The sequence below is a fragment of the Aristolochia californica genome, unplaced genomic scaffold, assembly GCF_029961685.1.
Source record: "Aristolochia californica isolate CCGP_79_NKW_82.1479 unplaced genomic scaffold, dmAriCali1.0.hap1 SCAF_11, whole genome shotgun sequence".
Lineage (NCBI taxonomy): Eukaryota > Viridiplantae > Streptophyta > Magnoliopsida > Piperales > Aristolochiaceae > Aristolochia > Aristolochia californica.
This window is the reverse complement of record NW_027181782.1, coordinates 4,316,766-4,334,332: the sequence shown is the minus strand read 5'-3', so window position 1 is coordinate 4,334,332 and position 17,567 is coordinate 4,316,766. Positions and strand designations below refer to the sequence as shown.

General features: G+C 43.5%; 1 protein-coding gene across 3 annotated transcripts in view; it reads right to left on the bottom strand.

Moving 5' to 3' along the window:
• LOC137944215 (vacuolar protein sorting-associated protein 54, chloroplastic) overlaps positions 1-17,567 on the bottom strand; it is a 65,447-nt gene extending 47,880 nt beyond the window's left edge. For 2 of the 3 annotated variants that reach the window (XM_068789800.1, XM_068789798.1), the window contains exons 1-4: positions 16,403-17,567; positions 14,602-14,664; positions 8,971-9,050; positions 1,657-1,774 (exon numbers count right to left, since the gene is read on the bottom strand). In XM_068789800.1, the coding sequence (XP_068645901.1) occupies positions 1,657-1,774; positions 8,971-9,050; positions 14,602-14,664; positions 16,403-17,269 (1,128 nt within the window). In that variant the 5' untranslated portion in view covers positions 17,270-17,567. The remainder of the gene's footprint in view (positions 1-1,656; positions 1,775-8,970; positions 9,051-14,601; positions 14,665-16,402) is intronic. The other variant, XM_068789801.1, reaches the window with a different exon arrangement.

Sequence of the window (17,567 nt, the reverse complement as noted above, 5' to 3'; positions counted from 1 at the left end):
ATCAGGGTTGTAGATTGTTGGGTAGTGGCGATGGACCGGGAGGATTCGGCAACAGAGAGTTCGGCTGGGAGAGGCGTGTTTGGCTTCATGATGGCGAGCGGTGTGAGGCACAAAAGGGAAGTGGTTCGGGTAGATATAGAAGTGGTTGGTTGACAGAGCGTGTGGACCCGAAGAAGTGAATTGAAGTTGCCAGATGTCAGGAGGGGAATTTTGGAATAAAGGTTCGGGCACCTCATGATTCCACATGAGACGTCGTTCCGTGTCGTGGATCAGATCATCGAGTGGCACCCGGTTAGAGTTATCTAGGTGACTTGACAGAGGAGCGCATCGATCTTTGAGGCTATCCGCAAGGACTTGATGTAAGGTCAGAGTGAGTTGATTGCCTTCAGTTTCCAAGGCAGCCAACTGGTTGGGACGAGGAAGACACAAGGGAGGTTCAACGAGGGAGGGAACAGGTGGCGGTAAAGGGGGTTACCAGGTGTCAACAGAGGGGGGGTTTTTAGAAGACTGGGTGGCACGTGGCTCCCCATGGCAGACGGTGTCAAGGTACGAGACACTTCTAGAAATGGGGAAGCCTCCTGAAGATAAGGCTGGATGCTTCAGGTTTGGTGATTGTCAAAGGAGATTTGACCAGGATTCAAATCAAGCCTACAATTTGTAGTTTCCAAAGCTTTGAGATGACATCCCAACGGCATTGACAGGGGATTTGATGGAGATGGTTGAGCTGGCAGGAAGGACTGTCAAGTTTTGGAAGGGCAGGCCGATCGAGGGGACAGGGAAAAAAATTTTGAATTTTGAATTTTGAATTTGGGCACCTACATTCAAAAGCTTCAAATGAAAAGAAGATACCATAAATAATCCAATTGAACAATATTCCCATACATGTTCATCTAATTCCGTGGACGAAAAATATTCCCATAGAAGTTCATCTAATTCACTGAATTGAACAATATTTCCATTTAAGTTCATCTAATCCCTTCCTAAAACAATTACTTTCTAAAAGATGATGGAAGAAGCCTCCTCAAGCTCGTGATCTCTAAGACCCCTCTTAAAGTCTAAATTCTAGACAGTACCAAAAAAGAGTTCAAAACAGGTATCTTTTCTTAGATCAAATGTTTTTTTCTCTTTCCAAATTGTGTTTGTTTTACTCTAAGTGAAGGCAAAATCTTTCTTTGAATTTTTAGTCAATTACAACCCTAATCTTGTTTCCTTCTTTTGACTCAAAACACTAGAGTACTGCTCTCTGTCTCTCACTTTCCGTCTCCCTCTCTCCCCCACCCCAGCTCTATGTGCAGGTGAGCTGGAATGCTCTCATTGCAGAGTGCATTTTGACATGTGGAAGCTTAGAAGAACAGTTACAATGCATGCAAAGATATCTAAAAACCCAAAGCCAATAAAATTTTGCGTACAACATTCAAGAAACCAAAAAAGAACCAACTTTAAGAGAGCAATATAGGAGTATCTGTGTGGGTGTGTAACTGTGGAAGGGGAGGAACAAAGAGAGGAACAAAGAGAGGAAGAGAGAGTGTTTAAGCTCATGGTATTAAATCCCTCAAATTCATATACTTTTGCAATTTTTACAAACCTAAATTCAGAATTTAATGAAGAAAAAAAAGCAGTTGCTACCAGATATTCACTGAGATGTAAAAAACTCACTTCATCTTCTTTCTCAATCATGGCATTGGCAGCTCTTACTTTCAGTTTGGACAAAATTGCAGAATCAGCATCCTTCGTATCGTGAATGCAAGCACGCATAAACTCCGCTGAAAGAATGCTACACAAGATGAATTGCACCAGTTTAGCTTCAAGATAAAATACCATATAAATTTTTCGTGTATTTCCCTCTAAACAAATATAATAGCAAAAGGGTATCAATACTAAATATAAAACAGATTCCTCTTTTACAAAAAAAAAGGTATGCCTTTAACAAATATCGAGGCCAGAAAGAGCAATTACACAAGCTAAAACCAAACCAATAAAGGTTAAATCATAAAAATCACAGAGAGATTATTGAAAGAAAGCAGATGATTCCAAAGAGAAATGACACTTCCAATGAGAAATCTGCAAGTCAATATCATTATCTACAGTCTCATCACAACATTGTTAGAGTGCACTACATGAATAATCCTCCATTATGTTTTATCACTCCTTCATTCCATCAACAGGTACCTCAAAAGAAGCCGATTCTCCATTCACGGAAAAAAGATTTTGTAGTAGACCAATCACATACAAAGAGTTACAAAATGCACATCCTTTTAAGAATCAAGGGAAGGGACCTTCCAGCAAGTTGTCAAGAGACTTTGCTTCTTGTAAAGAGTTAATTTAAGAATCAAGGGAAAGAAACTTCCAGCAAGTTGTCAAGAGCCTTTGCTTCTTGTAAAGAGTTAGCCAACTGATTGGCCTGCTGTTCCAATAGATGCCTAACTCCATTCTTAGATAACAGAATTAAAAAAATACAATATAAGAAAAATGTGGTTCATTGGTACCTTTCTTTCAAAGTCTCATTTACCACTTCCAGCATGTCAATTCTGGCCTACCTCTTTAACAAGACTTTTCTCACTAATGGATTATAAGCCACAATAGAGAATGCTCTAAGCCTCTTAAACAACACTCACCTAATTTTTTTTCTCTAAACTGCTCCTAAGTTTCTTTTTTTGAAAAGGTGATAATTTTATTGCAAAAAGAAGCCAGAAATTACATCAAGGGAGACTTTTCCTTAGAACAAAAGATTGCATGGAGGTTCCAAGCTTAGCACAAGAGACACCAATAGAATTAGCTGACAGGGGAACATGAGACCAAATACATGATATAAAGGAAATAAGGTCCAAAATATCCAGAAAAGTATCCCAATGGCACCAAGGGGGTGTCGAGGCAGTAGAACACCAACTGATCACCACCTTAGAGTCTCCTTCGATGATGAGAGGGCTACTGAAATGATCGTGATAAATGCGAAAGCCATGGAAAAGGGCAAAAAATTCAGCAGTGATATAATCTGCAATACGCAAAGGTCCTGAATATGAGATGAGAGGAATACCATCAGAATATCGGAACACTCCACCAAAACCCACAGCTCCTAGATTGCCAATAGCACTTCAATCAAAGTTGAGCTTAAGGTAGTCATGTGGGGAAGGTTGCCAGCATGCAACTGGGGGAGGCAGGGCAGGTGTGGCATGTGGGCAACTGCACGCTAGTTGGTGCGAAGAGGGACATTTTTCAAGCAGTCAAATTTCTTTCTGATGTGAAGCCATGTGGAAATGAGACCAGTGGTGTAACAAATGACCTCATCAACGGTGATGTACTTGTCATTGAATCTTCGGTTATTTGTTTCTTTCCAAATGCACCAGGGGATGTGAGCAATACCAGCCAAGAGGAAAAGTCTATCTAATTTGAGGAAGCGAGTCCCAAAAGGAGAAACGACACATCTCACCCAAAACTTCAGGGAGGCAGAAATGAATTCCCAATTTGTTGAGAAGTGAAGTCTAAATATGTCAGGAAAATGAATAGTGGAGGAGAAGGTGACTTACAATTTCCTCTTCCAGATTACAAAGGGGGCAAAAAGGGCAAGCGGCAAAATTGCCCCGTCTTTGAAGATTGTCGACGGTAAGAATCTTATTAAGGTAGGTGTTCCAAAGGAGAAATTTAACTTTATAGGGGGGCCATGAGACGCCAAGCAGCAGCAACAGCCATATGATCATCAGAAGACCAAGTCCATCCCAAAATATGTTTGTAGGCAGAGGCCACAGAGAAGCGGCAGGTGGTAACGAGAAGCCAAATCAGCTTATCTTGATAGACGCTAGACCATCAACCAGGTTACAAGCCATAAAGGCTTCCTCATCAGTGGGCCCTCTCCTCAAGTGAAGGTTACACAACCCATTTCTCCACACTTCGGCCAAGGTCAAGTCCCGACAAGTTATGAGCTGCATAATGGGTTGGAAAGAATTAACCACAGGGCCATCCCCACTCCACCAGTCCATCCAAAAATTCAGACTGCGGCCATCATCCCACAAAAAAATGGATAGCGGATCCAAATACCAAGAAAAGAGAGAGCGGCCCCAAAAGTGGGGTGAGTGTTTATTTGAATCGGCCAATGGCCTGAGCAAGCTCGGTTGAGGACTTGTCCAAAAGTATTCCCATACAAGTTGAGCCAATCAGGATTTTCAAGGAATCTGTCAAGTTTGGAAAGAATCAGGGGGGGGGGGACTGCCCGTTTGAGCAAGTAACTCTTTTCCAGACAGAGGGGTTTCAGAAAGGTCAAAGCAACCGATGAGATCAGCAAAAGTCCGCATGGTGGAGGTGATTTTTTTTTATGGAGGGGATTTTTCACAACAAAGGCAGATGGCATTGAAGTCCTCGACGAGGAGCCAAGGAAGGTTCCAAAGTTGGACAAGGTGTAGGAGTTCATCCCAGAATTTGGCATGGTCATGATGGGGAGTGAGGCCATAGATGCCTACGAGGGAATTTGACAGTGGCTCGCTTGGAGCACGACCCGATTCCCCTAATAATCCAAGAGAGAATGATCATATTAGGGGGACGAGGGGGGTTGGTTCAGGCTCCTCTCCCTTGTTCAGCTGGTCGTTGTAGATTGCGCCGAATTCCACAGCGAGTTCCATCATCATCTCCCATTCATGAGGGGGGGTATTTGTGCCTTTCAGGCTAGAGGGCCTCAATGAATCGTCGGGAGCGCTCGCTGGGGGATAGGGTTGGGCGCCCGGGGGGCAGGCCCGGTTTGGGAGCCGTTGGGAAGATAAGTGGATTTGCAGGATTCGATCAAGGCATCTTTCTAGGCCCGGGTTTTATTTCGCCGATGGAAGTAAGTACACTTGATCGGGATAGTGGTAGACTGGTTGGAGGATTCAAGATCGGAGAGTTCGGGTTGGAAGTGTGCACTAGGCTTCATGATGGCGAGCGGGGTAGGACACAGAATGTGGGTGGGGGGTAGATACAGTAGTGGGTGGCTAACTAATGAAAGGAAAATGAAGCGGAAGCCAGATTTCGGGAAGAGGTGGTTGATGTGAAGAGTCTGGCACCTCAATATTCCACTGGAAATGTGAATCTGTGTCATGCAGTCGGTCATCAAGTGCCCGGTCAATCTTATCCAGGTAACTTGACAAAGGTGGCCTTGATCATAAAGCTAAGGGGAAATGATTTTCGTCAATTTCCCAGGCAGTTACTACCTGGAAAGTGAAAGGTGCAGGAGAGGCTCGGTGAGCGAGGAATTAGGTGGAAGCAGGGGGGCTGCCAGGTGTCAGCATGGGGGAGATTTTTTGGGGGGTTGGGGAGCACACAACTCGAAGCAGCAGGCGATGTCATAGGGGTCTTTTCCAAAGTAGGGCTGGAGGCTTCGGTTTCTATGGTAGTTCGATGGGATTTGGAGACCTGCAAACCACAGTTCCCGAAATGCTAGGATGAACCCCCGACGGCAGTTTTAGGTGTTCAAGATTGAACAGGAGGACAGATCTAGCAGAGGGGGTTGTCAAACTCAGGAGGGGCGGGCCAATCGAGGGGAAGGGGGGAGATGATTTGAATTTTGACAAGTGACAGGTGGGTGAGTTAACTCGGCCTAAGTTGGGGCCAGGTTAAGGGGGTTGGAGGCTGGGGCGAGAGCTCGAATTGACTCAGCACGAAGCAGTATAGGGTCATGGTGAGCAAGACTGGGTTGGGGATCTTGCAAGTTGGGGATCATGGGGGATAGGGTGATATTAACTTGCCTAACTCCGCCCCAAAAGCTAGGCCAAGAGGGGAGGTTTACAAACCCATATAAATAACACCCAAGACCACCCTTGCTAACCGATGTGGGACTAACCGGGACTCATCATACCCGACCCCTTTAAACTGCACGTCCTCGTGCAGGGAATCGGCGTATGGGCCCATCGACGACTAGTAAAGGTACGACTCTGATACCAGATGATATGAACCTGCCTAACTCCGCCCTAAAAAATAGCTCAATTACAAACCCATATATATAACACCCAAGACCACCTTGGCTAACCGATGTGGGACTAACTAAGATTCATCATATCTCACCCCTTTTAAACTGCACGTCCTCGTGCAGGGAACCGGCGTATGGGCCCATCGACTAGTCAAGGTACGGCTCTGATACCAGATGATATGAACCTGCCTAACTCCGCCCCAAAAGCTAGCTCAAGAGGGGAGGCTTACAAACCCATATAAATAACACCCAAGACCACCCTTACTAACCGATGTGGGACTAACCAGGACTCATCATAGGGTTTCCAGGTCTCCGAACGCGAGATGAGCCTAGAAAGCAGATGTGCGAGAAATGAGTTTTGAGTTTTTGATGATCACTTACCGTTCGATTCAGGTGGAGGAAAAACTTTGTATGTTGGAGGTCTACCAGCAGATCAAAGCAATCATCATGCCAGAGGATGTCACCATAGATGCCGGCAATGCATTCAGTGTGTCAGCACCGGAGTTCAATAGGGATTCCCTAAGCTGTTACTCATTGTCCCATCAGGAAGCGCAAAAGGTCCAGGGACCAATCCAATAGTCGCTCGAGAGGGGAGTCGATTTATCAGAGGCAGCCTTCGCCAAGCACCTATCTTTCGTTGTTCTGAAGAGGATCAACCAGTGATGGCCGTTGTTATGGGAGATAGTCGGCTTTTCCGAGAGCGGAAATTGGGTGTCGAGCCAGAACGAAATATGAGGCTCGAAGGAGCAAGAGGGTTGGGCAGTAACCACTACGGCATCGGAAAGTCGGCTAGTATCTTCGGAGAGGGAGGGCCTTGGCCAGGAGGGCGAGGGATGTGAAATCTACAGAATGTTGAACCAATGGAGGAGGCGGAGGTGGGAGCATGTGACCAGGTTGGCCGGGGTTCAAAGAGAACGGGGGGTGTTGAGGGTCCGATAGTGAATTTCGAGGGGGTAGCAGAGGTATTTGAGGAAAAGTAAGGGAGTTGGCAGGCCTGTTTGGGGTGGCTTCCGGAGGTGGTTGAGTAGACGGAGGTATTTTTGTTGCAAGGGTGATTTGTAATATGCAAGAGCGGAAAGTGGCCCACCAAAATTCGCAGTTTGTTTTTTGGGGTAAAAAGCGCATACCCATGATTGTATTTCCGCCCCGTTGGTGATGTTGCACTCTAGGGAGCCGCGGCAGTGCTGTGTGAAGAGGTGGAAGGTGAAATCTCCGGCTCACAGTGTGTGGGCAAAGTTGTGACCAGTTTTGTCTGAGAGGACCTTGTCAAATAGTAGGAGGAACGAGTCGGCCGCCAAGAGAGGTATTGTGACGAAAGAGCGCTTTGTCCTCGATCTGGAGAGGATTCACACCGCATCTCCAAATCGCTCATGGGTCTTCCGACAAGATGTGATCGCCTTCCCATATCAAAACTTGAAAATAGGTGTCACCGGTCGAGGTCAACCATACTCTTCTGGCGATGTCTGGCTAACCACCGCTTGCCAACTGGCATCACAGTCATCTTGGGAACTCGTCGTTTGCGTGCCGTTCTGTTGCTGCTTCTACCGATAAGGTCTTTTGCCGTCAGTTTCGGTGTCAAATCTCGCCAAAGGAGGTGGCGAGGTGGGGTGGTGACGAGGCGCTCCTGAATGGAGGGGTACCGAGCCCGAGGGGGGGCAATAGGGCACTCTCTACTCGGGAGGCTCGAAGCATCGCTCGAGAATCTTGAGGGGTTTCCAATATCAATGTTGATTTTGAAATACGTGGTGTTCTAGTAAGATGTAAAGTTTCAACAATTCACACTTAAATACATCATTTTAAAAAAAAAACACTTAGAATACAGAATCATTTGCCCTCTTAGTCTCTCATGCTAATAAGAATAGCAAGTTCTTTAAATTCAAGCCACAGTAGACAATCTAGTTAGTTCTTAGGTCTCAAATTTTACAATTGGCATACTCCTCTGTTGACCACCTTGCTAAAGAAGGATGTAATATGCAGCAACTTGTAGTCAGCGTCCTCTTGTCTCCATGAGGAGTGTCTTTCATATTTGTTGTTTTTCTTCCAAAAAATCTTTAATATCACCAAAAAAAAAATTATTGATAAGATTTTCCAGCATCATCTCGAGCTAGAGGAGGGAAAGTACCCAGGTGAAGGGTGACACCTCTTGAGATTCTCTACAGCTAATTCAAATCATCAACAATAATTAATTGACCTTAAACTTCAGATTCAAATATTAATTGCACGAATTATCAAAGTTTTAGTATCTAAATAACATAACAAACATATTAGGTCAAATGACAATAATAGAAAATACACACTTTATAGAACAGCATGCACACACATAATTTTAAAATATGAATGTTACAATAAACTCAACTATATGAAGATAAGAGTACATATAAATACTATAATCTTCATAGGAATTGAAATATGAAGATAAGAGTACATATAAATAATATAATTTTCATAGAAATAAAAGTACTTTGGTTTAGAATACCACTAAGCCTGTCATAAAAGCCAAGAAAGAATGCATTAAAAGTTTTCTTTAATATACATTGTATCATTTGCTTTAGCAAATTACTTCGCATGCAAGAACGTACTTCATGGGTCGGTTCCCCCTCCTTGTAATTTGGCTCTTTGGAGCCTTTTAAAATAACTCAGCACTATTTCAAAAAAATAAAAAATGTACTTCATGGATCTTCTATCCCACTTGCTCTCACATTGTGCAGGTTCTAATATGTATTCATGCATTTCAAAGTAAGTGGGGTGGTCCGTTTTGCTTGACCCAGCTGAGTCAAGTCACCTGGTTCACCCGAGTATAAAAGACCCAAACTAATTCCAAGTCTTAATCCAAGATTCAACCAGTTGGACTGGAGCGGGTTTTAGAGACACAAGAGCATACTCAACTGTCAAAGCATTTTATTCTATTACATATCACTTGTACTTTTGCAGGAAAGAAAACAAAAACAACAACATAATAATAATAACAATAATAATATGAAATCATCAGCAAGAAATTCCAAACTCAACTCTCAGGTCATTTCAGATCTGAGGGGGCTCACCTGTTTATGGAATCAACAGATGTCACTAACTGATCACGAAGATGACGAAAGCAGTGGAGACCAGTTAGTTCATCACTGTCCTGTCAAACCAGAAAAAATAAAATCTTAGAACAGCATAGGAAGATAGGAGAGTTTTCTATGGGAGCAAATAACCATACATAGAATGCCCTCAGATGAGCTAATCAACAAATGCCTGCGCCATCTTAAATTTGTACTGTGGTTGCAGCAGTAAATTTTGTTCTAGTAATCACCACAATCTATTGTCCATATTTGTGATGCAGATACAGGTAAGTACATAAATAATGGTCAATCCCAATAGATATACATTCAAAGTACCTTGATATTTTGTATGCTGCTTTGTATATGTTGTAGTGATAATAAAACTGGCAACATTTGCCCGTACACACACAAAGTAAGAGAGAGAATAAGAGAGAGAGAGAGAGAGAGAGAATTGTTGTTAGGAGTTAGCTCCTCCTCTTTGCTCTCTTAATAAAATCACATTTCATAAAAAAAAAAAAAGAATAAGAGAGTGAGAAAGGAAGATGAGGAAGAAGAAATTATCATCACCAAGAAACCTAGACTACTAGAAACTTCTGAGTGGGAATAATCACACATAGATAAGTGCTAAAAAAATTATATGATTATTATTTGTAAAATTAACTTCTAACTTTGGCTAGTCATTTCAAGATGAAATCGAACCCAATTTTAACATAACATCAGAGCAGGATATTTGTTTGTTAGGCCTAGTTTACACCCTGTTTAGTTTGTACTTCTTTTGTGTTTGTTTAGTTTGGGCTTCTTTTGTGTTGTCTATATCTCAAGCCTGTTGTCCACTTACATAAGCCTGAACATGAGGGGGAATGTTAGTGGGAATAATCCAAAGTAGGTACGTGCTAAGAAAAGTTACATCCGTCATTATTTAGGGATCAGCCTCGTAACTTTGGCTCATCATTTTGGATAGATGTGGACCCAACTTTAACAAAACTTTAGTCGTTCCAAAGAGAACCACTAAATATTGATCAAAAAATATAGATTCAAAGTACCTTGATATTTTGTATGTTGCTTTGTACATGAACAGCGCTAAACATACACAATGAGAGAGAGAGAGAGAGAGAGAGAGGATGAAGAGAAAGAAGATATTGTCCTCACTAAAGAAACCTCAACTACAAGAAACATCTTGGTTCTTGAGACTCATGAAACCAAAATCCAACAATAAAAACACTAGTAAGCTTTTTCCCTAGACACCTGGCATGACCACAGTACCCCGACTGGAAATCCCATTCCACCTACCCTTTCCCTTTTTAACTCAGACAGTGCACAAGCCCCCTGCCACGAAACCCCTCGCCTTGCCACCTCCGGCATTGAGGACCTTCTGCCTTCACCACCACATCCTGACCACCCTTCTGACTTACATCCCCACCCTCACTCTGATTCTGAATCTGCCACCCCCACCAAAACCTAGTCCCTTCACCAACCATAACAGCAGAGACTACACATTAGGACTACCCTGAGAATGCCTCCCCACCTCTTCTTGCAACATACCAAATACAAGGGAAAAGAACTCAGCGCTGACTTATCCATGGGGAATCCATCAACTACAAACAATTCCAAACCGACTCCTTATCTGGCCGGATTATGTTCCCACCACCAGATGACAGATCTCGCAATTTTGTGGTCGAGCTTCAATCTGAAAGATACAAATACGATGATGATACCTAGCGTCAAATGATGGAGTGGGCTGAGATCAAGGGAGTCGTCTACAAGGGCCACCTGCCAGGAGATGACGATGGCAAAGGAGTTAGTAAAACCAAACCTAGACCAAAATGATCATCACCTCTTGGAACGTTCTCAGAGTTGGCTTTCAACGGAAGAGAGCTACAATCAAAAATCTTCTGGCTTCCAACAGGTTTACCATCGTCTTTCTCCAAGAAGCTAAAGCTCAGTCTGGTTTGATCGCCCATGATCTCTGGAACTATGCATCTTTCAACTGGACAGCACTTGATGCGGTGGATCATGCAGGGGTATTCTCATTCTTTGGGACTCCAACTTTGTTAGCATCCTTGATACTGTGCATAGTACTTTCTCCATTGCCCTATCCCTACATGATCGCAGCTCTAGGGGCCAATTGGTGCCTGGCAGGTGTCAATGGCCCTGCTAGATATCAAGATATGCAGATCTTCTGGGATGAACTCTTGTCCCTCACACTTACATGGAGCCAACTGTGGCTGTTTGCGGGCAACTTCAATGCCATTCACTGCTGCAATAAGCGATCACCCCCTGCCCCCCGCATTTCCTCCTCTATGCGTGCTTTTCCTGACTTTATTAGGAGTTGTGAGCTTGACGAGATAAGTACTTCTGGCAAGATCTTTACCTGGTCCAACGGGCAAGCTCAGCCTATTCTTTCAAAGCTTGATACTTCATTGACAATGGGAACTGGCAGAGACTATATGCAAATGCCATAGGCTAGATCATCAACCGTGTTGGTTCTGACCACTGGCCAATTGGACACCAAGGCCGGCAGATGTGCCAATCCTTTCAAGTTCGAGAATTGCTGGCTTCTTGAGAAGGACTTCGATCACCTCCTTGCTGATTGGTGGTCTAGCACTACCACCACTAGAGCCTTTGGGTGGAAGATCCCTCAAAAGCTCAAGGCCATCAAAGGAAAACTCAAGGCCTGATCCTCCAACCTCTGCACTACTGCCACTAGGGAAAGATCTGCACTCTTATCCCAGATTTCCCAACTTGACTAATTGGAGGACCAGCGGATGGCATTGCCTTCATGGTCTGAAGTTTCGATCACAAGTGAATCACCTTTCAGGTTATGGGAGCTTCTCGTCCCTAAGAAGGCTATTATGGAGCAGCCCCAAGACTTCAATCCCATTAGCTTGGTCTATAGCCCTTACAAGATCATTTCACGTATCCTTGCTCCTCAAAGCTGCCCTTCCCACCATCATCCATCACGGACAATGTGCCTTTTATGAAAGGGTACACTCTATCCTCAACTATGCCATGGCAGCTCATGTACTCGTGGACCACTTCAAGCATTCTCAAAAGCCCAAGATTGTTATCAAGCTGGACCTTGAGAAGGCTTTTGACCGAGTCTATTGGCAGCTTCTAGATGACATCCTTGATCAGGTGGATTTTGGTGCTCATTGGCAATTTTGGATTAAGAGTTGCATCTCCTCGGCTTCTTACTCCATCCTCCTCAACGGAACTGTTTGCAGCTACTTCCGAAGCACCAAAGGCCTCCACCAAGTAGATCTTTTCTCCCCCTCCTATTCAACCTTGTTGCAAAGTACCTATCTACCTTGATCTACTCAGCCAAGACCATTGGATGGCTCTCCCCCATTGATGAGCAACTGGAGTTTGACATCCCTATTTTGCAATTTGTGGATGACACTCTCTGATTAGGTGACGGCACCCTTGAGCAAGTCAATAGAATCAAGACCCTCCTTGTATTGTTTAAAATCTTGTCCAGGCAATAGATCAACTAGTGCAAAACCACCATCATGGGATTCCATATCACTCCAAAGGCTCTCCAGTCCATGGTTGATTGCCTTGGATCCACCACCACCACTCATCTTGCCACATACCTCGGCTTCCCCCTCTTCAGCAATCGCCCTCATAAAAATTTATGGGCCCCTCTAATCGAGAAGATAGGTTTTAGACTCGCAACCTAGTAGGGCTTCCCCCTCTTCAACAATCGCCCTCATAAAAATTTATGGGCCCCTCTAATCAAGAAGAAAGGTTGTAGACAAGCAACTAGGCAGGGAAGGCTCCTTTCCAAGGCTGGTCACCTCACACTACGCAACTCTTGTCTTGTTGGGCTTCCCAATTATTACCTCTCATTCCTCACATTCGGGCGTCCATTTGCCATCACCTTGACTGCATTAAAAGAAGATTTCTTTAGAGGGGAGCAAATGACGGTTTCAAGTACCACCTCATTAATTGGAAGGAGGTTTGCCAACAGAAGGCCCTTAGTGGGTTGGGTATTCGCCTTACTAGAACCATGAACTTGGCTCTCCTTCTTAAGTGGTTTCGAAAGTCTAACACCTCCCCACATGCTATTTGGAGGTACATGGTTGCTATAAGACTCAACAAGGGGATGCAGTGGTGGACGAGTGGAGCACCATATCATAAGTTTTCTCCCATTGGGCACTCTATGTAATTGTTGTTGCCTACCTTTGTGGAGGTGATGAGATACTTTGTTGGGAATGGCCGCTTCATCCAGTTTTGGGTTAAGGTGTGACCTTAGACCACTCAAGGAATCTTACCCCTCGCTGTGTCAGCCCTTAGTCGCAACCATTCCATCTTTGTAGCTGACTCATGGAGGGTTGACGCATGTTGGAACCTTCATCTCAGGCGAAGTCTCAATGATGCTGATACCATTGATACTTGCGCCCTCTTGAAGGACCTTGGCTCAATTCCTCTTCATGCCTTGCTTGAGGACAAGATCATCTAGAAGTACATTACTTGTGGGAAATTGTTGGTTGCCTCCGTCTACCTCCACCTTTCCAGTTGGGTGCCGAGCCTTGGCAGCACCATGTAGCATTTGTTTGGTGTCTCTCTGCCCCTCCAAAAATCAGATTTTTATATGGAGCACCCATCCAAAAAAAAAAAAAAATCCTGAAGGTTGACAACCACCAAAAGCGTGGCAATATGGGATCTACTACCCACTACCTCCTCTACGGCCTTGACAAGGAGAGTGTCCCTCACTTACTCCTTCACGGCCCTTTTGCTTGGAGAATATGGACTCTGCTCAAGCAATATTGGCATCCAAATTTGCCTCCTAGCAATCTCAGTTCCGCCTGCCATCAACTCCTCAGATATCCCCTTCCTTCTTTCTACCTGTTTGGCTCACATCCCTTGGGGGCTTTGGAGGAAAAGAAATAACTACAACTTCAACTTTAAATTTTTCAGCAGTAAGGAAGTTACTAGGGCATCACTTGGAAGATTTCATTTTTTATCCTCACTAAAGGAGTTCACCCACTTGGGCAACATCCCTATCTGTAACAATTGGTGTTTTGTTGCACAGATGTCTGCCTCGTCACCCAGCCCATTTGTTCATGAGTGGACCCCTCCGCTACCGAGCTTTCTCAAGATCAATTTTGATGGGAGTTCGCTTGGTAACCCGGGACATGCCAGCCTTGATCGTGTCATCCGCAATTCTGGGCATTTGGGAATGTTGGATTTTACTATTGTGGAGCCTATGGCCCTCCGCAGGGACTCTTTCTATTTTGGGATCACTTCTCCGGTCTAGTCATTGTTAAAGGCGACTCCAAGGTGATGATCTCCTAGTGCTCCTCCTCCATTTATGAATCTCCTTGGCGCCACTGGAATGCCTTTTATGACATTAAGGATAGCTCCTTCCCTTTCTTTTATTTGGACGCATGTACTGCCTTCGACCAATTCTTTGGCTGATGCCCTTGCTAGGAATGGGACTCCTCTCCAATCGCTTATTGATTCGGGATTCCATCCTTGATTGTTGGTAGTTTGCTCTCTTGTGCTTAACAAAGCTCATCATTTTCAAATAAAAAAAAAAGTTAAAAACAAAAAGCAAAGGAGACACAGAGTTCTCTAAACTACACACACAAACTCACAGAGGACAAGAGGAAAAAAAGTTATCCTCACCAGCAAATGTTGCAAGTCATCAGTGACATCAAGGGCTCCAGTGCAATCACCTGACGCAACAAGCTGCATCCACGATAAACTTCATTAATCCACATGCACTAGATAAAACAAGAGTAAATGATAAAGTATTTTCAATTTTTTTATTTTTTTTGAAATAGTGCTCTTAGAAGAAGATAACACTCAACATCAGGCAGCAATTTCCATTTATTTACTGGCTATATAGTCAATTTCATTTTGTAATGTTATCCTTCACACTGAGAATAAGAAAGGATACAAATATGGAAAATCATTTGAACACAATGAAATAAATACAAAACTTATAGAGACAAGAACTTGATTAGATAATCTCATTTTCTCAGATAAGTGCATAGACAAAACGTAGAGTTTCGTTGCTTATTCAATACCACAAGGTGTTGATGAAATAAAACTCCATGCCTTTCCTAAAGTGCTAGAAAATTGATTGGGATGATTTTCATAAAGAAAACAAATATAACTGACCTCAAAATGTGAGAAATTAGGAAAAGGTTTAAGTCTTCAAGAGGAATGAATAAAGGAGACCAATAAGGATGGCTTTACGTTAACAAGATGTAAATTTCAAATTTAAATTGGTTGTGTTGTTCATCTTTTCTTACCTCATGCTTCTATCCATGTTCAACCAAGTCATCAGATTTGAGTTACAAAACTGACCCATGCCCTTTTAAGGCCACAAGACGCCAATCCTACTTGAAATGGTCACTTGAAACTTTTTCCAACTGTGGAACCCATATGAAGGGTTGTTGAACAGAATGCACCTTCTCATACAGAAAGCCTACCTGTGGTTCCATATTTCACTCAGGTTCTTTCTTTTTTTTTAATTCTGGGGACGGTCACAGAGTCACTGTCTATAAATGTGTGGTCTAGATTGAAACAGGATAAGGAAATAACCTTAACCAGTTTGGATCTCAGGTCTCAAAAGTTAGGAATTTTGTCTGCGTTCAGCCCTACCTTCTCAGAATGGAACTTTGTTCATTAACCAACCCAGTTACACAAAAAAAAATAGAAGTTTTTTTCCCCCCTAAAGAGGAGGAATATGATCCATTCATTGCATTGAATTGAATCCCTAGACATAGATAACCAATTAAAAATTGTTGATCTTTATACCTGGAAGCATGTGTCTAATACCGATACTGCAGAGCCATTTATTAATGTCTAATTATATTACTACTGCACAATCAACTTTAATATCATTTAAGTAACCAACCTTGCCCATCTCACATTGCAAACTTCTGCAAATCCTACAATTACATTAATAAATTATAGGTAGAATGGTGATCAATGCATCATATTGATCATTTTTTTCAGAGAAATGTGTGAATATATTACTAAGAAGAGAGAGAATACAATACCAATCTAGAAAGGCTTTCCTCCACAACAACATGTTGGAGGGAAATACCCCTTACGCACCTAATGTAAACAGAATACCACTAGACCAAACGGCCTTAGGTCATCATATTGATCATTAACACAGAAAAATCCACAAGGCAATCAGCATTCCCAAATAACAAGGTGGAAAAACTTCAGTGATACCAAGATTGCTGACATCTGCATGAAAGTGCCCAAAAACCAAACAAAGTTCAAAGTAGCGCCTATTAACGCCAAGATTTACTGAAAGTTTCATAAATATACTCCCTCATTTGGAAACGTTTCACTGAAACTAAGATAAATTCTAGAATAATAAAAGTTTCAAAGAAGAACATTTCTAGTTGATGCAAATGACACCGGAACATTCACCAAAATTGTAAAATAAACAAAGGAAGCTTACCAATTTCAAAGCAGAAAGGGCTTGGTTCACATTTACAATAAGCCTCAGCTTCTCTTGAAGCGCCAACAAGTTACTTCTTGTCGCATTCAACTCTTGAATCTCCCTTGCAGGACCTACCAAACCTGCATCCAAAAGCCTTATTGTCTCCTTGAGCTCCCTAATCCTCCCGCACGCCTCGACAATCCTTACATTCAAATCTTGAAGCTGCCCCTGCGCTTCAAAGAACGAGTCCGACCTCAACGCAATCTCCTTCACCAAGTGAACCTCCACGACATCCAAATAATGAGACAGCTTTTCCTGAAGCACCATATTTTCAGAAATCGTAGAAAATGGACAGGCAGCACGGAAGGTCGCTCCTTCTTCCAATGCAAAGTCTTCCTTGAAGTACAGCGATGGCACTTCTCGCAAACACGCCACGAGCGCCTCCCCAGGACCGCTTCTAGAACTGATGGATGGAATTTCGGGATCGGGGCTTTCTTTACTAGCGTGGAGCTGTATGTCCTCGAAGCGCCCATATGGCTCAGAAATGGCAGCCAGGTACGTCTGGAAGTCGCTTCGAGATATGTCTAAGAAGGTCTTGTTGAGTGTCACTGGGGGTGCGATCTCTGGAGGATTGGCGGACGGCGCCCACCAACTGGTCCAACCATCGGCTGAGTACACTCCTGACTTTCCGACATGAGGATTATTCAGAATTGAAGATAGCGAGTGGTAGGATGGGGAGTCGACATCAGAGTTGGATCTATTCGACGAAGAATTTATCCGGCCGAAGCTCGTCGTCGCCGGCTCTTTGATCTTCACCGTCGAGAGCGAGATCTCTGCAGAATTAGCCGCTGACGGCCTTCCTGATTGGGACGGCAAGGAGTCCATGGCCACAAATCAAAGACACATCAATCCATAGAAATAAAATCGCAAATGTAAGCTTTTGCTGGGAGATCCGCAAACTCCAGCGAGTCGGACTTAACTGCTTAACCTATAACCTCAAGGATTTGATAATAGCAAAAAGGGAAGCAGCAAATTTGTTCGATCAGAGAAAGGCAATCCTCGTGGACTGGTTTTGATGGCGGAGTTCGGATCTGGGCTTCTGAGAGCTTGATGTTATTATAACTACAACATTGTAAAACAGAACGAGTTGCAGTGGCTGGCTAAAATGCGCCAGTCGGAATTC